Source organism: Athene noctua, chromosome 32, assembly GCF_965140245.1.
Source record: "Athene noctua chromosome 32, bAthNoc1.hap1.1, whole genome shotgun sequence".
NCBI lineage: Eukaryota > Metazoa > Chordata > Aves > Strigiformes > Strigidae > Athene > Athene noctua.
Window position 1 is genome coordinate 1,933,183 of NC_134068.1, and position 24,280 is coordinate 1,957,462.

Consider the following 24,280-nt stretch of genomic DNA (forward strand, 5'->3'; position numbering starts at 1 on the left):
CACGGCCCCCCCCCCCCGATCCCCCAAAACCCCTCACAGGCCCCCCCGTCCTCATCTAGGACCCCCCCTTCCCCTTAAGACACCCCAAAACCCCTCACAAACCCCCTCCGTCCCTCCCAGACCCCCCTAATTCCCTCACGGGACCCCCCCTTCCCCTTCTAGAACCCCTCTCTCCTTCCGGACCCCCAAATCCCCCCACAGACCCCCCCCCTTCCTCATTTAGGACCCCCGTTTCCCTCAGAACCCCCAAATCCCCTCCAAACCCCCCAAATCCCCTCACAGAACCCCCGTCCCTCATCTAGGAGCCCCCTTTCTCTTAGGGCCCCCCAAAACCTCTCACAGGACCCCCCAATTCCCTTAGAACCCCCCAAATCCCCTCACAAACCTCCCTCGCTCTCACAAACCGCCCCCCCCGTCCCTCCCAGACCCCCCAGATCCCCTCACAGGACCCCCCCGTCCCTTACGAACGCCCCAAATCCCCTCAGAACCCCCCAAATCCCCTCACAAGACCCCCCCGTCCCTTACGAACGCCCCAAATCCCCTCAGAACCCCCCAGATCCCCTCACAGGACCCCCCCGTCCCTTACAAACGCCCCAAATCCCCTCAGAACCCCCCAGATCCCCTCACAGGACCCCCCGTCCCTTACGAACGCCCCAAATCCCCTCAGAACCCCCCAAATCCCTCACAAGACCCCCCCGTCCCTTACAAACGCCCCAAATCCCCTCAGAACCCCCCAGATCCCCTCACAGGACACCCCCCCCTTCCCTCACGTACCCCCTGTCCCTTATGGACGCTCCAAATGCCCTCAGAACCCCCCAGATCCCCTCACAGGACCCCCCCGTCCCTTACGAACGCCCCAAATCCCCTCAGAACCCCCCAAATCCCCTCCCAGGACCCCCCCCTTCCCTCACGTACACCCCCGCCCCCCCCCCATCCCTTACGGACGCCCCAAATCCCCTCACAGAACCCAAATCCCCTCACAAACCCCCCCTCCCAGACCCCCTAATCCCCTCCCAGGACCCCCCTTCCTCTTAGGACCCCCTCGAATCCCCTCGGAACCCCACAAATCCCCTCGGAACACCCCAAATCCCCTCACAAACCGCCCCCCCCCGCCGCCCCTGTCCCCTCCCAGACCCCCCCCCTAAGACACCTCATGGGACCCCCCAGAACCCCTGAAGGACCCTTAAGCCCCCCCAGAACCCCTGAGGGACCCCAGAACCCCCCCGAGGAGCCCCCCAGCACTTTTCTGTGCCCCCACAGGACCCCAAAACCCCCTGGGGGACCCCAAAACCCCCTGAGGAACCCCCAAAACCCCCTGGGGGGACCCCAAAACCCCTAAGACACCTCATGAGACCCCCCAGAACCCCTGAGGGACCCTTAAACCTCCCCTAATGACACCTCCAGGACCCCCAGAGCTCCCCTGAGGAGCCCCCCAGCAATTTTCTGTGCCCCCACAGGACCCCAAAACCCCCTGAGGGGACCCCAAAACCCCTAAGACACCTTATGGGACCCCCCAGAACCCCTGAAGAACCATTAAACCTCCCCCAGGACCCCTGAAGGACCCTTAAGCCCCCCCAGAACCCCTGAGGGACCCCAGAACCCCCCCGAGGAGCCCCCCAGCACTTTTCTGTGCCCCCACAGGACCCCCAAAACCCCCTGGGGGACCCCAAAACCCACTGAGGAACCCCCAAAACCCCCTGGGGGGACCCCAAAACCCCTAAGACACCTCATGAGACCCCCCAGAACCCCTGAGGGACCCTTAAACCTCCCCTAACGACACCTCCAAGACCCCCAGAGCTCCCCTGAGGAGCCCCCCAACACTTTTCTGTGCCCCCACAGGACCCCAAAACCCCCTGAGGGGACCCCAAAACACCCTGAGGGACGCCAAACCCCCTGGGGGGACCCCTAAACCCCTAAGACACCTCATGGGACCCCCCAGAACCCCTGAAGGACCCTTAAGCACCCCCCAAAACCCCTGAGGGACCCCAGAACTCCCCTGAGGAGCCCCCCAGCACTTTTCTGTGCCCACACAGGACCCCAAAAACCCCCTGAGTGTCCCCAAAACCCCCTGGGGGGACCCCAAGACCCCCTGAGGGGACCCCAAAACCCCTAAGACACCTCATGGGACCCCCCAGAACCCCTGAAGGACCCTTAAACCTCCCCTAACGACACCTCCAGGACCCCCAGAGCTCCCCTGAGGAGCCCCCCCCCCCCCCCCTTACCTGGGTGCAGTTGTCAGCCTTGGGCTCCAGCTCGGCGGGGGCCACTAGCCCCCCCAGCAGGCTGCTCTCCAGGTAGCCCCGCTCGGCGTGGGGGTCGAAGCGGGCTCCGGGGCGGGCCAGCAGCAGGGGCAGCCCCACGGCGAAACCCGCCATGTCCAGGGGAAAGGGGCGCTCGGGCTTCCAGGCCGTGTGGAAACCCACGACCCGGCCCCCGGCTACCAAGGGCCGCTCGAAACGCAAGCCCCCTACTAGCCCCACTGGCCAAACGGCCACGCCGTGGGTGCTGCGCATCTGGGGGGGGGGGAAAGAGGTCGTCAAGGGAAAGGGGGGGGCACCCCACGGGGTGGTACGACCCCTCAGAGAGAGGTAGGGGGGGATGTTGGGGGGTAGAAGGGAGGGGTGGAGGGATTAGGGGGGGTTGTGGGTGGAAATTGGGGGGCTCTGGGGGGAATTGGGGGGCTCTGGGGGCATTAATGGAGTTGGGGGGATTGGGGGGATTGAGGGGGGGCCTTGGGGGGGCCTTGGGGGGGGCCATGGAGCGGTACAACCCCTTAGAGAGGGGTAGGGGGGAATGTTGGGGGGTAGAAGGGAGGAGTGGAGTGATTAGGGGGGGTTGTGGGTGGAAATTGGGGGGCTCGAGGGGGCAGTTGGGGGGTTCTGGGGGTTTAAGGGAGTTGGGGGGATTGAGGGGGGGCCTTGGGGGGGCCTTGGGGGGGGCCATGGAGCGGTACAACCCCTTAGAGAGGGGTAGGGGGGGATGTTGGGGGGTAGAAGGGAGGGGTGGAGGGATTAGGGGGGGTTGTGGGTGGAAATTGGGGGGCTCTGGGGGGAATTGGGGGGCTCTGGGGGCATTAATGGAGTTGGGGGGATTGGGGGGATTGAGGGGGGGCCTTGGGGGGGGGCACAAAGTGGTACAACCCCTCAGAGAGAGGTGGGGGGGGAGGGATATTGGGGGGCGGAGAAGATGGAGGGTTTAGGGGAGGTTGGGGGGGGAATTGGGGGGCTCAAGGGGGGTTAAAGGAGCAGGGGGGGAAATGCAGAAATTGGGGGGACTGGAGAAAATTGGCGGGGGGGTAGAAAAAATTGGGGGGGTGTGTGTGGAAAAAATTAGGGGGTGGGGGAGTTTAGGGAGTTGTAGGGGGGGGGGGAGTCCAGCCCACTCCAGCACCTCAGAAGCACGAGGTGGCAGAAAGGAGTTGGGGGAGTTGTAGGGGTAATTGGGGGGGGGGGGGCGTTTAGGGGGTTCGTGGGGGGGTCAGGGGGGGCCCCCACCTCCTCGAAGAGCCTCAGGCTGTAGGTGTTGTCGTCGTCGGCGAAGTAAACGACCCCCCCCTCGCCGGGCACCCGCGTCTCCCGCAGCCACTGCAGCGCCCGGTTCCGCTGCTCCACGCCGCGGGGTCGTAACCAGGGGGGGTCCCCGGGGCGTCGGCGTCGTTCCGGGGGGGTCTCGACGTGCAGGTGGGTGAAGGGGACCCCGCTAGAAGCCAAGAGCCCCCCCACGAGCGCCGTGGGGGCGGCCGCATCCTCCACCACCACCCAGTGCAGCGCCCGCACGTGCAGCAGCGTCTGCGAGAGCCGCACCAGCTCCGCCTTCTGCACCGGCCTGCGGGGGGGGGCAGAGGAAAAAAATGGGGTGGGGGGGGTGAAAAAAGGGGATGGGGGGGGAGAAAAGGGGTTGGGGGGGAGAGAAGGGGTTGGGGGAGAAAAGAAGGGGTTGGGGGGGGAGAAAAACGGGCTTGGGGGGAGAAAAGGGTCTGGGGGGGGAGAAAAGGGGCTGGGGGGGAGAAAAAGGGGCTGGGGGGGGAGAAAAAAGGGGCTGTGGGGGTAGTAAAAGGGTCTGGGGGGGTTATGGGGGGTGCAAATGGGTCTGGGGGGGGCAGGATGGGCTGGGGGGGGGCAGTAAATGGGTCTGGGGGTGCCCTGTCCTGTAAAGAACCGCGGGGGGGGTCTCACCTGGCGTAGGTGGGGGTCACCACGTAGATGGTGGGCAGGGCCCGGCCCCCCCCCGGCGCTCGGGGCTCCCCCCGGGCCCCCCCCGGCCCCCCCCGCAGCGGGTCCCGGCGCGGCTCGGCCCGAAGCTGCTGGGAGCAGTCGCAGGGTTGTCCTGAGGGGGGGGGGGGGGGGTGTCAAGGGGAAGGGGGGGTCAGGGACCCCAGGAGAGCCCCAGAGGGGGGGTCAGGGACCCCCAAAAGTTGTGTCGTGTCCCCCCCTCGCCGCGTGCCCCCCCCTCACCGAGCTGCAGGAGGGCACAGAGCAGCCCCAGCACCGACACCACGAAGTAAACGATGAAAATGTTCTTCAGCTTCACCCTCATGGCGGGGGGGCCCGGGGGGGGGGCCCGGGGGGGGGCCCGGGGGGGGCTTGGGGGGGCCCGGGGGGGCTCAAATGGTCCGGGGGGGGCTCAGGGGCTCCCAAGGGGGGTCCTGGGGAGGTTCCAGCTCTCAGGTGTGTCCCCTCCCGTGCTGGGAGCAGCACCAGCAATCCCAGTACATCCCAGTGCATCCCAACACATCCCAGCACATCCCAGTGCATCCCAGCGCATCCCAGTACATCCCAACACATCCCAGTGCATCCCAACACATCCCAGCGCATCCCAGTACATCCCAGTAGATCCCAACACATCCCAGTGCATCCCAGTACATCCCAACACATCCCAGTGCATCCCAACACATCCCAGCACATCCCAGTGCATCCCAGTACATCCCTGTACATCCCAACACATCCCAGTACATCCCTGTACATCCCAGTACATCCCAGTAGATCCCAACACATCCCAGTGCATCCCAGCACATCCCAGCACGTCCCAGTACATGCCAGCGCATTCCAGTACACCCCAGCACATTCCAGCAATCCCCAGTACATCCCGGTACTCCCCAGTAAATCCCAGCACATTCCAACAATGCCAGTAGTCCCCAGTACATCCCAGTACATGTACCTCCCTCCCCAGTTAACCCCCCAATCCCCACCAGCGGCCCCCCCCGTGCCTCCAACACCCCCCAGTGCTCCCAGTGTTCTCCCAGTCCCCTCAACATACCCCCCAGTGCCTCCATGCCTCCCTCCCAGTGCTCCCAGTCCCCCCAACACGCCCCCAGTGCCTCCATGCCTCCCTCCCAGTCCCCCCAACACCCCCCCAGTCCGCCCAGTTCCCACCCCCACTCCTTCCATCACCTCCCCAGAACCGCTCCCAGTCCCTCCAACACCCCCCCAGTGCTTCCAGTGTCCTCCCAGCGCTCCCACCCAGTAACGGGAGTGCGGACGTGGCGCTGTTGCCACGGCGACAGGGCCGGGACTCACGGTAGGGGCGGGACCGGGGCTGGACGGGGGCGGGGCCGGGCCGGGCCGCAGCGGGGTTGGAACCGGCACCGGGACCGGGTCGGGGCCGCGCAGCCGCCGCCGGGCCAGGCCGGGCCGGGCCGGGCCGGGCCGGCACTTCCGGTGCGTTTGACAGAACTTCCGGTGTGTGTCTACGTCACTTCCGGTGCGCCGCGTTACTTCCGGCGCACGAAGTAGCTACTTCCGGCGCGACGCTTCCCGCGCTCCGCTCTTGGGGTTTCCCCCCCCCCCCAAAACATCAAAACACTTTTTTTTTTTTTTAAATTATTTTTAATTTTTTTTCCTGTTTTTATTTGTCTTTTATCAAAACTCCGCGCGGGGCCGCCGCTCCCTCCCCCACGCAGCCGCGGGACGGGGACGGGCCCGACTCTGACACCCCCCCACCCCCCCCCCAAAAAAAGGCCCATGAAGGGGGGGGGCTCCCCCAAATCCCCGGGGGGGGCCACAGGAATGGAGAGGGGGGGTTGGAAGGAGGGAGTGAGGAAGCAGAGGAAAAGGGGGGGGGGGGTGGAGGGGCACTGGGGAGGGGGGGAAAACGCAGAGCTTTGGTCCTCATCCCCCCCCAGCCCAGCCCCACATTTGGGGGGAAAGGGGGGGGGGGGCTGTTACACCCCACCCCCCCACCCCCCCCCGAGAGCAGCCGAGGGGGTGGGGGGAGCTCCCTCCCCCCAGGTTAAAGGGGGTCCCAAGGGGGTTTGGGGCAGGGGGGGGGCGCCCTGGGGAAAAGGGGGTGAGGAGAGGGAAGGAGGGGCAAGGGGAGCCCCCCCCCGTGCCCCTCACTCCCCCCCCTCACCCAGCAGCAGCCCCCCCCTCTGCATTATCGCAGGACAATGGCCCAGTCCTGGGCGATGCGGACGCCGGGCTTGCGCAGGGTGAGGACGGAGGTTTCAGCCTCGTGGTGGAAGTCGAGATGAGTCTCGGGGCCATCTGATTGGGTGGGGGGTGTTAAGGGGGGGTGTTAAGGGAGGGTGTAACCATCCCCCAGGACCCCCCCCTCAAAATCCTGACACACCCCCCCCCCCAACAAACTCACCCGCAGGCCGGAGGATGACGGCGGCCGGTTTCCCCGCTCCCAGGATGACGACGCGCTCGAGCCAGGCCGGGGTGTCAAAGGAGCCCCGAGGGTCTGCGGAGCTGCAGGCAAGGGGAAAAAAAAAATAGAGGGTGGGGCGGTTTGGGGAGGGGGGGAAAAAAAGAAAAAGATTTGGGGGTGTCCCGGGGGGGTACCTGGCTGTCAGGGTGTTGCTGGCGAAGGTGAACTGGCGGTGGAGGTATCGCGCCTTCGTCTCGTAGTCAAAGCTCTGCCCGTCGTCCAGGAAGAGATCGCCCTCGGCTGTGCCCTTGGTGGGGGGGGGAATGGGGGGGTTAAAGTGTTTTTTTTGGGGGTGTCGGGGGGTTTTTAGGGGGTGTCTGAACTCACCTGGGGGCTGAGGGCGACGTAGAGGGTGAAGGGGTCCCCGCGCATGCACTCGGTGGAACGACGCACCCGCTCCTGGCGCGGCACCACTGTGCCCCCCGCTGGAACACGGGGATCTGGGAGGGGAAAAAAAAAAACAAACCAAACAACAAAAAGTGTGGGGGGGTGGGGATCCGGCCCCACAATCCCCCCCCACAAACCCGGTAGCCACCCCGCAAAACCCAGTAGCCCCATCACACACGGTGCTCATGGTCACCGGGACGTAGAGCGTCTGGGGCGCGTGGTGCTTCTGGTGGGTGACGTCGTCGTACCAGACCTGGGGGCAGCGAAAAAGGGTAAAAAAAGGGTAAAAAAAGGGGGAGGGGAGCAAAAAAAAAAAAATCTTGTAGCCCCCCCCCCCCCTCAAAGCTCACCTCGCCCTTGCCCGGCAGATAAACCTGCACGCCCCGGGCGCCCTGTTCCGTCACCGGGTGCACCAGCAGGACCCTGTCTGGGGGGGGTGGGGGGGTGAGAAAGGTTCTGGGTCAGTGCTGGGGTTGCGGGGGGCTGGGGGGATCCCCGGGGAGACCCTCTGGGGGAGGGGAACCCGCAGAAAGTGCCCCCACTCCCCCCCCCCCCGGCTCCTCACCGATCAGGTATTGGTCATCGATGGCGAAGGTGGTGGGGTCGTCGGGGAACTCCATCCAGAGCGGCCTGGGGGGGGACGGGGGGCGGGCAAGGGGGGAAAAAAAAAGAAAGAGAGGGAGAAGGGGGGACACCCCCCCCATCAGGAAGTGCCCCGAGGGGGATCCCGGCGCCCCCCCGCGGGTGGGTGCCCCCCTGCCCTCACCTGATGACGGGCGCCCCCCCGCGGTGGGCGTGGTAGAAGGCCCGGTACCAGAGGGGGAGGAGGGCGTAACGGCGGCGCACGGCCGCGCGGATCAGCGCCGCCGCCTCCTCGCCCAGCAGCCAGGGCTCCCGCCGCGCCGTGTCCAGGTGCGCGTGCGCCCGGAAAAACGCCTGGAACGCGCCCGCCTGGTACCACCGCACCAGCAGCTCCGCCTCGGGGTTCTTAAAAAACCCCCCCACGTCCGCTGGAAAGGGTTGAAAGAGAGAGTGGGGGGTGGAGGGAGGGGCCAACAGCACCCCCACCCCGACCCCAAAACTCACCCACCTCACCCCAAACCTCACCCCCGCAAAAGGAGAGACCGGCCACGGCGAAACTCAAACACATGGGGATGGAAATTTTTAAGTGTTCCCATTCGGCTGCGTTGTCTCCCGTCCACACCGCGCCTGAAGGAGACAAAATTTAAAAAAAAAAAAAAAAAAGATTGGGGAAGGGTAAAAAAAAAAAAAAAATAAAATTTAATCCCTAAAATTCATTATTTTGGAGGAGCCTCACCGTAGCGTTGGGAACCGGCGAAAAAAGCGCGGCTCAGCACGAAGGGGCGGCGCTGCCCGCCCGAGCGTTGGATTTGCCCCTGGGCTGTTGCCATGTGCTGCAAGTTGAGAAAAAGAAAAAAAAAAAAAATTAAAAATATATAAAATTAGAGGGTTTTGTGGGGGGTTTTTTTGGGTTTTTTTTGTTGTTACTCGCCACGTAGAGGCCGTAGAGGTTGTGGAGGTCGCGGTGCTCCCAGCCGCCGTGGTGCAGCGCATCCTTGTGCATCGTCACCTCGGGGCCGCTGAAGACCGAGGGCTCGTTCATGTCGTTCCAGGTGAAAAGGTGCTCGGTGGAGCCCTGGGGGGGGCAGATTTGGGGTGAGGGGGGGGGTTAAAAATGATGGGGAGCGGGGAAAAAGCAACGGGAGGGGTGGTATGGGAGGGTGGGAGGTCGGGGAGGGGCGAGGGGAATTGGTGGTTTGGGAGGAAAAAGGATAATAAGGGGGGGGACAGGGAATTGGGGGGCGTTTACAGGGTGAGGGGGGGGCTAAAAAATTAGGGGGGGGCCGAAAAAACAACGTGGGGGGGGGAACTAGGGGGTGGGAGCTCGGTGAGGAATGAGAGGAATTGGTGATTTGGGAGGAAGAGGACAATAAGGGGGGGACAGGGACTTGGGGGGGCGCTGAGGAAGACATGGGGGGGGGCCACTGATGACATGGGGGGGGGCCCTCCTCACCTCATACTGATCGTAGGAGAACATGGAGGCCCACCAGGCCCGCATCTCGGGGTTGGTGAAGTCGGGGTACGCGGCCGAACCTGGCGACAACGTTAAAAAAAATTAAAAAAAAAAAAAAAAATCTCCACGCGGAGGGGGGCCCCACACCCCAAAAAAAAAAAAAAACAAAAAACCCCCCCGCCGCCCGGGCTACCCACCGGGCCAGCACCAGCCCTCGTAGTCGTTGCCATCTTTAGTCTTGACGTAGAAGCCACGGGAGCGCAGCTCGGTGTGGACGCGGTACCCGGGGTCCACTTTGATGTGGGGGTCCACGATGCTCACCATCTGCTCGGGAAGCGGGGCGGCGGCGTGACGCGTCCGCTCATTTCAATTAATCGGCCAGGTCGCGAAATTGCCCAAACCTTGCGTTTTTTAGCAGCCAGGCGCTCCAGCATGGCGCGGGGCCGGGGGAATTTGGTGGGGTCCCACGTGAAATAACGTTTCCCGTCGGCGTGTTCGATGTCGAGCCAGAGGACGTCGCAGGGCAGCGCGTGCTCCTCGAAGCCCCGCTCCACCGCCGCCACGTCCTCCTCGTCGTTGTAATTCCAACGGCTCTGGTGGTACCCCAAGGCGAAAAGGGGGGGCAAAGCCTGCGTGCCTGAGGATAAGGGGGGCAACAGGGGGGAAATTTAGGGTCGTTGCGGCCCCCCTGCCCCGCAATAACCCCCCCCCGCGGCGGCGGTACCGGTGAGGGCGGCGTATTGCTCGGTGACGGCGACGGGCGTGGGGCCCAGGAGTAAAAAAACGTCGATAATTCCACTCTCGGACATCCAACGCACGTCGGTCTGCGGCGTCTCGCCGCCCCCCTGCATGTAGTCCCAGAGTTTGCCGAAAAGGGTCTGGAAATGGGGAGAAACGGGGGTGAAAACGGGAGTAAAAAAAAAAAAAAAGGAAAAAAACGCGCACGCGCCCCAAGGGGGAAGGGGATGGGCTGTGGAAATCGGGTGGGGAAAGTGGAATTTAAAAGGGTGGTTTGTCTGCGAATGTTAAGGGCGGGAGAAATAAAATGGTTTTTAGAAAGTTCATTTAGGAAAAATAAAATTTCAAGATCTCGTTTCTGTTAAAACATTAAAGGCAGAGGAAGAATAAAACGGATGGTTTGTTAAAAAGTTTGTTTCTCGGAGAGTATCCTTAAGGGTAGGAAAGATAAAAGAAGTAGTTTTAAAAAGCTCGTTTCTCTTTTATTGAGAGCAGGAAAAATAAATTTTAACATTTCCTTCTCTTAAAATATCGTTAAGGGCAGGAAAACCAAATATTTTTTAAAAAAAGATGTTAAATGGGACGTTTTGAGTCTTTTTCAGGGGCCTAAAAGCAAATTGGGATAAAGATTGTCTGGAAGACGTTGAACGGGACGGGTTTGGGTCTTCTTCAGAAATCTACAAGCAAATCGGGATAAAAATTGTCCAGGAGACACTAAACGGGACGTTTTTGGGTCTTTTTCAAAAATCCAAAACCGAGTTCTGATCAAGAACGTCCGGAAAACGTTAAATGGGACTTTTTGGGTCTTTCTCAAAAATCTAAAAGCAAATTACGATAAAGATCGTCCAGAAGACACCAAACGGGACATTTTTGGGTCTTTCAGAAATCTAGGAGCAAATCGTGATGAAAAATTTTCAGAAAATATTAAACGGGACACTTTTGGGTCTTTTTCAGAAACGTAAAAGCAAACCGTGATAAAAATTGTCTGGAAGACACTAAACGGGATTTTTTCGGGTCTTTTTCAAAAATCTAAAAGCGAATTACGATAAAGATCGTCCAGAAGACACGAAACGGGACATTTTTGGGTCTTTTTCAGAAATCTAAAACCAAACCGCGGCCAAGTTCATCCAGGAGCCGAGCGACCGCAGCGCCCGACGACGCTGCATCGGTTCAGCGGCGGCGCCAGGAGGGGAATCGGGATTTTTTTTTTTTTTTTTTTTTTAAAATCTCATCACCCAGGGCCACTAGCCACGGCGGGGGGGGGCCACTAGCCCCACCTTGCCAGCCGTGTTGGAGCTGATGTCCACCCAGGTCTCGGCGGCGTTGAGCCAGAAGATGCCGAGGGTGCGGCGGGCGCTGTGGGCCAGGAGCAGCGGGACGGAGCCGTAGAGGGCCATGGGGTTGTAGAGCTCGTACTGGAAAACATCCAGGTTGTAGAGACGATACGGGTCGCCCCCCCTGTGAAAAAAATAAAAAACAGGTGGTTCGAGGGGTGCGTCACCCCAAAACCCTCCACCCCAAAAAAATAACGTTCTCGTGGTGGCCGCCCCCGGCGCTCACTCGGTGGTGCGGAGCCGCAGGTTGTCGGCGTGTTCCGGGATCCCGTAAACGTGCTCGAATCCAGGCAAAGAAAAATCCAACCCCACCGACGTGGGGCCTGTGGGAGAAAGGGGGTGAAATGGGGAGCCCCCCCCCTTCCATAAAATCCCCCCCCTTTCCCTCCTCCGAGGGTCTCACCGTTGGGTTTGGTGTCTGTGTGCGTTTTGAACGTTTCTTCCCACAAGCCCGGCTCCTCCTCGGATTCTGTGGTGGCCTCTGTGGGCTACGGGGCCACTCGTTAGGGCTGGGGGGGCCCAAAGGGAAAAAAAAAAAAAAGGGGGGGGGGGCCCCCCCCCCAGTGTCCTTGTTGGCCGCCTCACACCCCCCCCCTCCTCAAAGTACCTTCTCGCTGTGGTCGCTGGTGTCCCCCGTCCCGGTGGCAACTTCCTCCTGCCCCTCGGTAGCCACCCCCTCCTCGGCCGTGGGCTCGCTGGGGGGGTCCCTGAGGGTGTGGGGGGGGGCAAAGCAGGGTTTGGGGGGAGGGGGGGCAGTTATGGGGTGCTGGGGCACCCCGATGGCCACAGGCAAGAATCAAGACGCAGCGGGCGGGGAGGGACGCACGGGCCCTGAGATTGGGGGGGGGGGGAAGCACCCAAACCACCCCCCTCCCACCCCGATACCCCCCCCCCAGCTGGCTCAGGGTGGGGGGGGGGGCAGCTCCTGACTTTTGGGGGGGTAGGGAGGCTCCTGGCTGCTCCTGCACACCCCCCACACTCCCCCCCACAACCTTCCTCCTCCTCCCTGCCCCAGGGGGCTGCTGGGGGGGGGGGGGGGGGGGAGGGATACTATTGGGCTTTTTTAGGGGGATGTGGGGCGCGGGGGGGTCAAGGGGGGGGGTTAAACACAGCAGCAAAAGCCACAGATTTACCTATGGAAAAGGGTCTTGATCTTATCCCACAAGCTACCGAGCGAGCTACTAAGTTTATCCGAGAAACTTGGACGGGGTGGGAAAGGACGGGGGGGGCCGGGGGGGGGAGCACAGCCAGAAACAGAAACGAGAGTCAGCGGCGCCGGACGGACACACGGACACGGCCCCCCCACCCCCTCCCGCACCCCGTTTTCCCCTGGGGCTGCCCCCCCCCGGGTTATATCTGAAAGGGGGGGGACACACACAAAGCTGCTCCACACCCCACACACCCCCAGTTTGGTTTTTTTTTTACAGCACAGGGATTGGGGGGGTAGGGGGGCCCCCCAAGCTCCTTCTGGACGTTGAGGGGGGTTTTTCTGAGGGGGGGCGTTGCACTCACGAGTCCCGGCGGCGCCGCTGGTGCTCGAAGACGAGGAGGCCGCGGGCGTTGACGCTGCAGAGCAGCTCCCGGCCCCGCAGCAGGTCCATGCGGAAGGGCTTGGCCGTCACCAGCAGCCGGTGGCTGCCGGGCCCCAGGGCCAGCTCCAGGCTCCCCTCGTCCCGGCCCGTCACCGCCAGCCTGCGGGGCGGAGGCAACGGGGACAACGTGGGAAACGGGAAAAAAACAGATGGGGAGGGAGGGCTTGTGGCAATGCCGGTCTGACCCTGTCAGCCTGGGGGGGAAATAAAAAAAAGTGAAATAAAAAAAAAAAGTGAAATAAAAAAAAAAAGTGAAATAAAAAAAAAAGTGAAATAAAAAAAAAAAGTGAAATAAAAAAAAAAAGTGAAATAAAAAAAAAAAGTGAAATAAAAAAAAAAAAGTGAAATAAAAAAAAAAAAGTGAAATAAAAAAAAAAAAGTGAAATAAAAAAAAAAGTGAAATAAAAAAAAAAGTGAAATAAAAAAAAGTGAAATAAAAAAAAAGTGAAATAAAAAAAAAGTGAAATAAAAAAAAAAGTGAAATAAAAAAAAGTGAAATAAAAAAAAAGTGAAATAAAAAAAAAGTGAAATAAAAAAAAGTGAAATAAAAAAAAAGTGAAATAAAAAAAAAGTGAAATAAAAAAAAAGAAATAAAAAAAAAGTGAAATAAAAAAAAAAGTGAAATCAAAAAAAAGTGAAATCAAAAAAAAGTGAAATCAAAAAAAAGTGAAATCAAAAAAAAAGTGAAATCAAAAAAAGTGAAATCAAAAAAAGTGAAATCAAAAAAAGTGAAATCAAAAAAAGTGAAATCAAAAAAGTGTGAAATCAAAAAAAAGTGAAATCAAAAAAAAGTGAAATCAAAAAAAAGTGAAATCAAAAAAAAGTGAAATCAAAAAAAGGAAAATCAAAAAAAAGTGAAATCAAAAAAAGTGAAATCAAAAAAAGTGAAATCAAAAAAAAGTGAAATCAAAAAAAAGTGAAATCAAAAAAAAGTGAAATCAAAAAAAAGTGAAATCAAAAAAAAGTGAAATAAAAAAAAAGTGAAATCAAAAAAAGGAAAATCAAAAAAAGGAAAATCAAAAAAGAAGTGAAAAAGTAAAATAAAAGCGGCTAAAAGACGAGGAGCTGCGGGAGGGGTTGGGGGGGTTAGTGCCCCCCCCAGGCCCGGGACTTGTCCCTCCGCAGGGACAATGAAATACAAGTAAGGAATTGAGGAAGGATTTGGGGGTGTCTGTGTGTCCCCCCAGGGAGGATGTGGGGGTGCCCCTGCCCCCCCCCAAGGGACAATTTTGGGGTGCCCACGCCCCCCCCCCAGGAGAATTTGGGGGTGCCCACCCCCCCCCCCCCAGGGAGTATTTGGGGGTTCTCAGTCCCCAGGGAGGATTTTGCAGTGCCCGCGCCGCCCCCCCCCCCGGAGGATTTTAGGGTGCCCACGCCCCCCCCAGGGAGGATTTGGGGGTTCTCAGTCCCCAGGAAGGATTTGGGGGCGCCCATACCCCCCCCCCGGGAGGATTTGGGGGTTCTCAGTCCCCAGGAAGGATTTGGGGGTGCCCATACCCCCCCCGGGAGGATTTGGGGGCTCTCAGTCCCCAGGGAGGATTTGGGGGTGCCCACACCCCCCCCCGGGAGGATTTTGGGGTGCCCGCGCCCCCCCTCACCGCTCGGCCTGGGGCTCCCCCACCAGCACGTCGGGCACCTCGAAGCGGGGGCGCAGGGGGTGCAGCTCCTTGATGCGGATGCGGGCGGCGTTACCCCGCAGCCCCCACAGCTCCAGCACCAGCGGCACCTGCGGGACAGAGGGACGGTGCGGGGGGGGGCGCGGAGCACACCGGGGCCCCCCCCCCGGCATTAACCCCCCCCCCACAGACCTTGGTGGCCTCGTTGACGAGTTGGAGCCGGGCGGCGTCGGGGCCGAGCTGCAGGGACTCCAGGAGAGCCCGGAACGGGGAGAGCCCCGGGGGGAGCCTGCGCTGGCGTCTGGGGGGGCGCGGGGGGGCAAGGAGGGAAAGTGGGGGGGCCAGGGGAAAAGGGAAAATAGGGGGGGGCCGAGGGAAAAAGGGAAAAGGGGGGGGGGGGCCGAGGGAAAAAGGGAAAAGGGGGGGGGGCCGAGGGAAAAAGGGAAAAGGGGGGGGGGCCGAGGGAAAAAGGGAAAAGGGGGGGGCCGAGGGAAAAAGGGAAAAGGGGGGGGGCCAGGGGAAAAAGGGAAAAGGGGGGGGGGCCGAGGGAAAAAGGGAAAAGGGGGGGGCCGAGGGAAAAAGGGAAAATAGGGGGAGGCCGAGGGAAAAAGGGAATAGGGGGGGGCCGAGGGAAAAAAATAAAAAGGGGGGTCAATGAGGGAAAGACACAAAGCCGGGGGCGTCGCGCCCCCCCCGCGCCCCCCCGCACCCACCTGCAGAAGCCGCTCTGCTCGCAGGTTTTGAAGTTGCTCCGGTCCACGGCCAGCGCGGCCCCGAGGCACAGCGCCGCCCCGAGCAGCAGCAGCGCCGCCGGCCGCCGCCTGCGGGGGGGGGCACCGGTGTGCGGGGGGGGCACCGGTGTGCGGGGGGGGGGGCACCGGTGTGCGGGGGGGGGGCACCGGGCAAAACCGCGGCCCCCCCCCGGGGGGAGAAAGGGAAGGAGGGGCGGGGGAACGGGGCCCAGGCCGGGCCTAAGCGGGGGCTCAGGCGGCGGGGGGGGCCCCGGGGGGGGGCGCGGTGTAAGATTTTCCCCCCCCCTCACCCGGCGCACGCTCACCTCCCCGGCGCCGCCGCCATCTTGGATCGGGCCTGACCTTTGACCTCGCCCCTGCCCCCCCCCCCACGCCGCGGCGTTTCATTGGCTGCGGGGACCTGCGTTTAGCCACGCCTCTTCCGGTTCTGTCCCGCTCGCCCTGCCCCGTACCTGGTTGCTGGGGAGACTGTAGCCCCGCCCCTTCCATCCGGCTACGGGATTGGCGGGTGGAAGCGGGTTGGAGGGGAGAGATGGGAGCTCGCGCCAATCAGAGAGCGGGTTCGGGCAGGAGGCGGGGACACACCTTGTGTGGGAGGGGGGAAGCGGAAGACCAATGAAAGAGCAGGAAAGCTGAGCGACACATCCGAGCGCCCAATCAGAACATCGGCTCTGGGGGGACACACCCCCTCATTCCCCGCCCGCTGAGGGCTTCCCGGGTAACGCCCCGCCCCCCGCCGTCATGGCAACCACGGCCCCGGCAGCCGCGTCCCCGCGCCAATCGCCGCCGCGCCGCTTCGACTGACGGTAGACTCGCCCAATCAACAAACACCGCCGGTTTTCTGCCAGCCCAGCTCCTTTGAGCGGCGGGCAGCCGAACCAATGGCATCATCAGCCAGCGGGCGCCCAGAGGGGGCGCGCTGCCAATCAGCGAAGAGGGGCGGGGCGTCCCCAGGCTCGCTGCTTTGTGGTGAGCGGGGACGGGGAAGCGGGACGGGCCCCACCGGGGCTCCCCCGCCCCGGCACCGGCCAGGCCCGGCCGAAACCCCCCGCTCCCTCGGGCCGCCATGGAGTTCCCCGAGCACAGCCGGCAGCTGCTGCGGGGGCTGCGGGAGCAGCGGGCCCAGGGCTTCCTCTGCGATTGCACCGTGCTGGTGGGCAGCGCCCCGTTCCCGGCTCACCGGGCCGTCCTGGCCGCCTGCAGCGCGTTTTTCCACATGTGTTACGCCGAGAGGTTGGATAAAGGGGATTTGGTTTGTTTGAACAGCGAGATCGTGACGCCGCCCGCTTTCGGGTTGCTGCTGGAGTTCATGTACGAGGGGCGGCTGGCGCTGGCCCACACCCCGCTGGAGGACGTGCTGGCGGCCGCCAGTTACCTCCACATGAACGACGTGGTCAAGCTCTGCAAGAAAAAGCTTCAAGCGCGGGTCCCGCCCGAGGCCGACAGCACCAAGAGGGAGGAGGAGGAGGAGGAGGAGGAGGAGGAAGAAGGCGACGCCCCCGGGAGCCCCCCGCTACCACCCGTCGCCCCCCAGCAGCACCCACCCAGCCCTGGGGGGCCCCTCCTGGCCTCACCCCCAGGCCTGAACCCGCAGGCTGGCGGAGGCAGCGAGGAGCAAGGGGTGGGCCCCCCCCACCCCCCGCCGCCGCCGCCGCCGCCCCCCCACGAGCCGCCGGTGGCCCGCGGGGATGTGGCCGACACCACGCAACCGGGTGTGGAGGGCGACTGGCCCCGCGCCGCTGCCGCTGCCGCCCCCCCGGAGCTCCCCCTGCCCAGCCCCAGCAGCTCCACCGAGGCTGCCCCCCGCGCCGCCTTCCCCGGGGGGGAGCTGCCCGCTCCGGGGGGGCTCTGCGCTGGGCCCTGGGCCCCCGCCGCTACCGGGGGGCTGCTGCCGGCCGCCGTCAAGGTGGAGGCCATCGTTATCTCCGACGAGGAGCCCGAGGCGAGCGCTCGCCGCCCCGCCGGCCTCTTCCCCGGGCCCACCCGTGCCCCGCGCCCCGCGGCCTTCGGGGAGGCGTCGGGGGAGCCGCTGCCCTTCGGGCTGCCGGCGCTGCGGGAGCCGCTGTTCCTTCCGCCGTTAGAAGGACGCGGGGGCTTCGGGCTTTTCGCCGAGGAAGCGCCGACTTGTCCCACCTGCGGGAAAACCTTCTCCTGCTCCTACACCCTGCGGCGCCACGCCACGGTGCACACGCGGGAGCGTCCCTACGAGTGTCGCCACTGCCTGCGCAGCTACACCCAGTCCGGGGACCTCTACCGCCATATCCGTAAGGCCCACAGCCACGGGCCGCCCGCCCGCGGCGGCGGAGCCCACCCCGACCACGATCGCGACTGCGAGAACCCGCCCTAAGCGGGACTGGGGGGACGGGGGGACGGACCGCGGAACCGGCGGGCGGTAGGACCCGGGGAGGGAGAGCGGGGTGTTGGGGGGGGGGTGTGGGCGGGGCCTGGAGGGGGCGGAGCGGGTGTACGTCGGTCACGTGACGCCGCGCGGGAATAAAGCGCCGCGGGGACAGCGGTAGCGCGTGGTCCCTGGGAAAGGGGCGGGGCGGCGGGAGGACACGCCTATGCGCCGCCGCCATTGGGTCTCGTCGCTGGCCAATAGCCGAGCGGTTCGGCTGGGTGCTCCTCCCCTTCCGGCACGGCGCATGCGCGCTTGGCGCCGCCTGGCGGAGGGGAGGCCCAGCTCGGCCCAGTCCCTCCCAGTCTCCCCCATTCCCATCCCAGTCCCTCCCAGTCCAGTCCCAGTCCCTCCCATTCCCATCCCAGTCCCTCCCGTTCCCCTCCCAGTCCAGTCCCACTCTCTCCCTCCCAGTTCCTCCCAGTCCCATCCCAGTCTCATCCCCATCTGTCCCAGTCCCACTCTCCCCCTCCCAGACCAGTCCAGTCCCACTCTCTCCTTCCCAGTCCCTCCCGGTCCCATCCCAGTCCCTCCCAGTCTCCCCCATTCCTATCCCAGTCCCTCCCAGTCTCCCCCATTCCCATCCCAGCCCTCCCATTCCCATCCCAGTCTCATCCCCATCTATCCCAGTCCCTCCTAGTCCCACTCTCTCCTTCCCAGTTTCATCCCAGTCCCTCCCATTCCCAGCCCCATCCCCATCTGGCCCAGTCCCTCCCAGTCCCACTCTCCCCCTCCCAGACCAGTCCAGTCCCACTCTCCTTCCCAGTCCCCCTCCCTCCCTCCCAGTCCCCCCCATTCCCTTCCCAGCCCTCCCAGCCCCTCCCATTCCCCTCCCAGTCCCTCCCATTCCCCTCCAGTTCCCCTCCCAGTCCCTCCCATTCCCCTCCCAGTCCCTCCCATTCCCCTCCCAGTCCCTCCCAGTCCACTCCCACAAGGTTTAAATCCCTTTAATCACAAAAATAGAAGCTCTGCGCGGCGGCACCTATAAAAACAGGGAGCGGGGGGGGGGTACCCGGGGCAGACGCCCCGCACCCGGGTCAGGAACAAACTTTTGGGGTTAAACCCCCTAATTTTGGGTCACAAAGCGTATCCATGCCCCCCCCAAAAAAAGCGGGTTCGGTGAGGGGGAGGAGGAAGAGGAAGAGGAGGACGCCCAGGAGGTAACAGGGCAGCAGCGCCCGGCGGCGGGGGTGCTCCAGCGCCGCCCCCACCGCCGGGAAGCCCATGGAGTTGCAGAAGGAGTGACACAGCACCGGGCCCGCCAGGTGCCCTACGGACACACGGACGGACACACGGACACGTCGGGGATGGGGGGGGGAGCCTCGGCACCCCCCCGAACCCCGACATTCCCCGTGCGCCCCCCCTCACCTGTCCGCAGGAAGATGAAGGCCGTGTAGGCGCCGAAGAGGGCGGTGTAGGAGAACTGGAAGGCTGAAAAGGGAGGGGGGGGGATTTGGGGGTGAGGGGGGGGCACCCCGGGGTTGGGTTTTATTTTTTTTTTTACTCTAAAACCCCCAACTTGGGGTCCCCGAATCGCCCTGAGCGCCCCAAATCGGGTTGAGTGTCTCAAATGACTTCAAAAGGCCTCAAAATTCCACCCCAGACACCCCAAATATCCCCCAAACGCCCAAAATATCCCCAAAACGCCCAAAATTCCACACCCAGACACCCGAAATATCCCCAAAATGCCCCAAATGCCTAAAATTCCACCCCCAGACACCCCAAATTGCCCCAAGCACCCCAAAACCGCCCCCAGCCACACCAAATACCCCCAATACCTCCCCAGACACCCCAAATACCCCTGAGACACCCCAAATATCCTCTCAGACACCCAAATACCCCCCAGACCCCCCAAAATTGCCCCGAGCACCCCAAAACTGCCCCCCAGCCACCCCAAATACCCCTGAGACACCCCAAATACCCCCCCAGACCCCCCAAATTGCCTCGAGCACCCCAAAACCGCCCCCAGACACCCCAAATACCCCCGAGACACCCCCAATACCTCCCCAGACACCCCAAAACTGCCCCCAGCCACCCCAAATTGCCCCAAGCACCCCAAAACCGCCCCCAGCCACCCCAAATACTCCCGAGACACCCCCAATACCTCCAGACACCCCAAAACTGCCCCCCAGCCACCCCAAATACCCCCAATACCTCCCCAGACACCCCAAATACCCCTGAGATACCCCAAATACCCTCTCAGACACACCAAATACCCCCCAGACCCCCCCAAATTGCCCCGAGCACCCCAAAACTGCCCCCAGCCACCCCAAATACCCCTGAGACACCCCAAATACCCCCCCAGACACCCCCAAATTGCCCCGAGCTCCCCAAAACCGCCCCCAGACACCCCAAATACCCCCGAGACACCCCAAATACCCCCGAGACACCCCAAATACCTCCCCAGACACCCCAAAACTGCCCCCAGCCACCCCAAATACCCCCAATACCTCCCCAGACACCCCAAATATCTTCTCAGACACCCCTAATACCCCCCAGACCCCCCCAAATTGCCCCGAGCACCCCAAAACTGCCCCCCAGCCACCCCAAATACCCCTGAGACACCCCAAATACCCCCCAGACCCCCCCAAATTGCCCTGAGCACCCCAAAACCGCCCCCAGACACCCCAAATATCCCCGAGACACCCCCAATACCTCCCCAGACACCCCAAAACTGCCCCCAGCCACCCCAAATACCCCTGAGACACCCCAAATACCCCCCCAGATCCCCCCAAATTGCCCTGAGCACCCCAAAACCGCCCCCAGACACCCCAAATACCCCCGAGACACCCCCAATACCTCCCCAGACACCCCAAAACTGCCCCCCAGCCACCCCAAATACCCCTGAGACACCCCAAATACCCCCCCAGACCCCCCAAATTGCCCCGAGCACCCCAAAACCCCCCCCCAGGCAGTACCTGCCGACATGAAGATGGCGCCGACCGAGCCCTGACGGAACCGGAGCTGCTCGATGACGTGATGGAAATGAGCTGGGGGGGGATAAAAAAAAAAAAAAAAAGGATCCCCGTGAAGAGCAATTTGGGGGTGTCCAAGGGGGGGTCCCCGGGGGGGTCCCCACTCACCGACGCCGAAGAAGAGGGGGCAGGCGAGGACGGCGGGGCCGGGGCCGGTGCAGGGCACCAACATGGGCAACATGCAGGCGCGGAAAACCAGCTCCTCCGTCAGGGGGGCCACCACCTGGTTCCGCAGCCAGCGGACGTCGGCCAGGCAGAGCGCCCAGAAACGGGGGTCTGCGGGGGGGGGACACCCCAAAAATCATAGAAACTCCACCTCGGGGTTCCCTGACCTGACAGGGCTGCTCGCGAGGTGGGAAAGGGGAGTGGGGAGAGGCCGGGACACCCCCCCCCCCCCCCCAGCCTGAAAGTTGCTGCTGGGATTTATCTGCACCCCAAAAGTTGCTGCTGGCCCCCCAAAAAGCCCCCCCCCCTGCTTGGGAAAACTTAAGGAACCCCCCAAAACCCACTAAAGCCCCCCCAGTGTACCCCCAGACCCCTCAAAGCCCACCACTCCCCCCAAATCCCCCCCAGACCCCCCCAAAACCCACCAGCACCCCCCAAAACCCACCACAGGCCCTCCCAGAGCCCCAAAACCCACCACTGCCCCCCCAAAGTCCCCCCCAACCCCCCAAAACACAACAAAGCCCCCCCAGACCCCCCAAAACCCACCAATGCCCCCCCAAACAAACCAAAGGCCCCCCAAAGTCCCTCCCTGACCTTCCAAAACGCACCAAAGGCCCCCCAGACCCCCCCAAAACCCACCACCGCCCCCCAAATCCCCCCCAGACCCCTCAAAAACCCACCACTGCCCCCACAAAGTCCCCCCTGACCCCCCCCAAACACACCACTGCCCCCCCCCAAGCCCCCCCTGCTCAGAACCCCTTAAAGAACCCCCCAAAACCTGCCAAAGCCCCCCTCGACCCCCCAAACACATCAAAGACCCCTTCAAGCCCCCCCCCTGCTTGGGACCCTTCATGGAACACCCCAAAACCCGTCAAAGCCCCCCAGTGTCCTCCCAGACCCCCCAAAACTCGCCACTACCCCCCCAAATCCCCCCCCAGACTCCCCAAAACCCACCAGTGCCACCCCAAATTCTCCCCCCCCGCTTGGGACCCCTTACGGAACCCCCCCAAACCCATCAAAGCCCCCCACTATCCCCCCAGAACCCCCAAAACCCATCACTGCCCCCCCCCCCCCATTCCACCACTGCCCCCCCCCAAACCCCCTCCCTTCCTTGGGGACCCCCCCCCCTTGCCCCCCCCCCCCCCCCCCTCACCAAAAGCCACCCTGAGCCCATCGAGCCAGCGCCAGGGACAGTCCATGGAGAGTTGGATGAGGGGCCCCAAAAACAGGATCTGGGGGAGACGGTGGGTGGGGGGGGGGGGTCAGGGGGGGCTTTGGGGGGGCCGGTTCCCCCCCCCCGAACCCCCAGACCCACCATGGTGAGCAGCAGCGGCAGCAGCGTGGCCGGCACCAGCCCCTCCAGGCGCAGCCCCAGCAGCGTCGGGAGGGGGGTGTCGGGCTTGGAGGGTAAAAAAAAAAAAAAAGGGGGGGGTTCAGAACCATGAGGTGTCCCCCCCCACAATAAATTGGGGTTCCCCACCCCCCCCAAACTGACCTTGACCCCCGTCAGCTCCTTCCAGAGCCACACGAAGGCCGGGGAGAGCCCCGAGACCACCAGGACGCTGGTGAAACGGCGCTTGATGACGGACGGGTGGTCCCTGGGGGGGGCGGGGGGGTGTCAGCGAGGGGGGACACCCCCCCATAGGGCCCCCCAGGATCCCACCACTCCCCCCCCACCCCTCGCCACCCCACAAAGATTCCCGAGTGCTGTCAATGCACCCCAGACCCCCCCGCCCCAAAATCTCCTCAGGGGCCTCAACACCCCCCCAAAAACGCTCCAGACCCCCCCGAGGAATCCTTGAGACCCCCCCCAAGCCCCCCCCGGATCCTTGAGACCCCCCAAACTCCCTCCAGGAACCCTCCAGACCCCCCAGATCGCCCCCAAGCACCATTCAGACCCCCCCAGGAATCCCCCAGACCCCCCCCAAACTCCCCCAGGTACCCCCAGACACCCCCCATGTACCCTTCAGACCCCCCAGGCTCCCCCCAGGATCCCCCAGACCCCCCCCAACATCCTTCAGACCCCCCAGACCCCCCAGGTACCCCCAGACCCCCCCCAAACTCCCCCAGGTACCCCCAGACACCCCCCATGTACCCTTCAGACCCCCCAGGCTCCCCCCAGGATCCCCCAGACCCCCCCCCAACATCCTTCAGACCCCCCAAACCCCCCCCAGGTACCCTTCAGACCCCCCAGACCCCCCCAGGTACCCCCAGACACCCCCAAACCCCCCCAGGTACCCTTCATACCCCCCCCAACATCCTTCAGACCCCCCAAACCCCCCCAGGTACCCCCAGGCCCCCCCCAAGTACCCTTCAGGCCCCCCAAACCCCCCCATAACCCCCCCCGGTACCCTTCAGACCCCCAGACCCCCCCATTCCCCCCCAGGTACCCTTCAGACCCCCCCAAACCCCCCAGACCCCCCCAGGTACCCTTCAGACCCCCAGACCCCCCCATTCCCCCCCATACCCCCCCCGGTACCCTTCAGACCCCCCTGACCCCCCCAGACCTCCCCCAGGTACCCTTCAGACCCCCCCAAACCCCCCCCGACCCCCCCCGGGTACCCTTCAGACCCCCCCAAACCCCCCCAGACCCCCCCCGGGTACCCTTCAGACCCCCCAAACCCCCCCAGACCCCCCCCGGGTACCCTTCAGACCCCCCCAAACCCCCCCAGACCCCCCCCGGGTACCCTTCAGACCCCCCTGACCCCCCCATAACCCCCCCCGGTACCCTTCAGACCCCCCAGACCCCCCCATTACCCCCCAGGTACCCTTCAGACCCCCCCAAACCCCCCCAGACCCCCCCCAGGTACCCTTCAGACCCCCCTGACCCCCCCCAGGTACCCTTCAGACCCCCCCAAACCCCCCCAGACCCCCCCCGGGTACCCTTCAGACCCCCCCAGACCCCCCAGACCCCCCCCGGTACCCTTCAGACCCCGCCATTGCCCCCCAGCGCCCCCGTACCGCGGCAGGGGGCTGCCCCACACGTAGAGGCTGCCCACGTAGGAGCAGGCCAGGCTCAGGCAGGCCAGGACGGCGGCCCAGCAGGGCCCGGGCCCGGCCGCGGCGGCGGCAGCGGCGGCGGCAGCGGGAGGAGCCGGACCCGCTCCCGGGGCCGCTCCCGGGGCCGCTCCAGGGCCCGGCCCGGCCCGACCCGGCGCGGCCCAGGACGAGCCGCCCGCGGCCTCCGACACCGCCATGGCGCCGCGGGGCGGGGCCAGGGGCGGGGCCGAGCGCCGCGGGGGCGGGGCCACAGGGCGAGGAGGGCGGGGCACGCGGTGTGGGGCGTGGCCACAGGGCGGTGGGGTGGGGGTGTGGGCGTGGCCGCGCGGGAGAGGGCGGGGTGGTGAGATGTGGGCGGGGCGAGGCGATGATGGGCGTGCCGGTAGGCGGGGTTAGTGCAGTTGTGGGTGGGGCCGGGCAGGGAGGTGGGAAACTGGGGAGGAGCTGGTGGAGTACTGGGATTGACTGGGAGAACTGGGAGCGTCCCAGGGAACTGGGAGAGACTGGGGGAACTGGGACTGACTGGGGAAACTGGGACTGACAGGGAGAACTGGGATTGACTGGGAGAACTGGGACTGGCAGGGAGAACTGGGATTGACTGGGAGAACTGGGACTGACTGGAGAAACTGGGACTGACAGG

At 63.5% G+C, this 24,280-nt stretch overlaps 4 protein-coding genes across 4 annotated transcripts; 1 reads left to right on the top strand and 3 right to left on the bottom strand.

Moving 5' to 3' along the window:
* Nucleotides 1-1,491: 1,491 nt before the first annotated feature.
* On the bottom strand, nt 1,492-5,665 carry B3GAT3 (beta-1,3-glucuronyltransferase 3). The gene is made up of 6 exons (XM_074930223.1): nt 5,517-5,665; nt 4,455-4,645; nt 4,176-4,326; nt 3,495-3,825; nt 2,223-2,513; nt 1,492-1,500 (listed from the first exon to the last, which is right to left on the bottom strand). Exons 2-6 carry the CDS (start codon nt 4,534-4,536, stop codon nt 1,492-1,494), a joined length of 864 nt encoding a protein of 287 aa, XP_074786324.1. The 5' UTR covers nt 4,537-4,645; nt 5,517-5,665.
* A 175-nt stretch (nt 5,666-5,840) lies between these two features.
* On the bottom strand, nt 5,841-15,481 carry GANAB (glucosidase II alpha subunit). The gene is given in 26 exon segments (XM_074930179.1): nt 5,841-6,482; nt 6,589-6,689; nt 6,783-6,895; nt 6,976-7,073; nt 7,076-7,088; nt 7,214-7,288; nt 7,386-7,462; nt 7,601-7,665; nt 7,802-8,045; nt 8,143-8,244; nt 8,354-8,450; nt 8,549-8,692; nt 9,071-9,150; nt 9,268-9,394; nt 9,472-9,707; nt 9,795-9,948; nt 11,086-11,266; nt 11,369-11,465; nt 11,546-11,630; nt 11,750-11,849; nt 12,276-12,341; nt 12,655-12,834; nt 14,333-14,460; nt 14,543-14,651; nt 15,064-15,171; nt 15,408-15,481. Coding segments are annotated over 26 exon segments (2,910 nt in total). The 5' UTR covers nt 15,428-15,481; the 3' UTR covers nt 5,841-6,372.
* Nucleotides 15,482-16,048: 567 nt separating this feature from the next.
* Nucleotides 16,049-17,507, top strand: ZBTB3 (zinc finger and BTB domain containing 3). Its single transcript, XM_074930180.1, has one exon. The coding sequence runs from the start codon at nt 16,169-16,171 to the stop codon at nt 17,447-17,449; it is 1,281 nt and encodes a 426-aa protein (XP_074786281.1). The 5' UTR covers nt 16,049-16,168; the 3' UTR covers nt 17,450-17,507.
* Nucleotides 17,508-18,431: 924 nt separating this feature from the next.
* On the bottom strand, nt 18,432-23,848 carry RCE1 (Ras converting CAAX endopeptidase 1). Its single transcript, XM_074930288.1, has 8 exons — nt 23,602-23,848; nt 22,136-22,238; nt 21,956-22,039; nt 21,794-21,872; nt 20,584-20,751; nt 20,419-20,490; nt 18,869-18,931; nt 18,432-18,770 (listed from the first exon to the last, which is right to left on the bottom strand). Exons 1-8 carry the CDS (start codon nt 23,835-23,837, stop codon nt 18,538-18,540), a joined length of 1,038 nt encoding a protein of 345 aa, XP_074786389.1. The 5' UTR covers nt 23,838-23,848; the 3' UTR covers nt 18,432-18,537.
* Nucleotides 23,849-24,280: the final 432 nt, after the last annotated feature.

What these genes read in the sequence shown, in the direction of transcription:
- B3GAT3 (XM_074930223.1), bottom strand. Translation starts at nt 4,536, where the DNA reads ATGAGGGTGAAGCTGAAGAACATTTTCATCGTTTACTTCGTGGTGTCG. An exon ending in CTGTGCCCTCCTGCAGCTCG is followed by an intron (nt 4,327 to 4,454) that starts GTGAGGGGGGGG and finishes CCCCCCCCTCAG; the next exon opens with GACAACCCTGCGACTGCTCC. An exon ending in GTGACCCCCACCTACGCCAG is followed by an intron (nt 3,826 to 4,175) that starts GTGAGACCCCCC and finishes CCCCCCCCGCAG; the next exon opens with GCCGGTGCAGAAGGCGGAGC.
- RCE1 (XM_074930288.1), bottom strand. Translation starts at nt 23,837, where the DNA reads ATGGCGGTGTCGGAGGCCGCGGGCGGCTCGTCCTGGGCCGCGCCGGGT. An exon ending in TGCCGCTGCTGCTCACCATG is followed by an intron (nt 21,873 to 21,955) that starts GTGGGTCTGGGG and finishes CGTCTCCCCCAG; the next exon opens with ATCCTGTTTTTGGGGCCCCT. An exon ending in CTTCATCTTCCTGCGGACAG is followed by an intron (nt 18,771 to 18,868) that starts GTGAGGGGGGGC and finishes GTGTGTCCGTAG; the next exon opens with GGCACCTGGCGGGCCCGGTG.
- ZBTB3 (XM_074930180.1), top strand. Translation starts at nt 16,169, where the DNA reads ATGGAGTTCCCCGAGCACAGCCGGCAGCTGCTGCGGGGGCTGCGGGAG.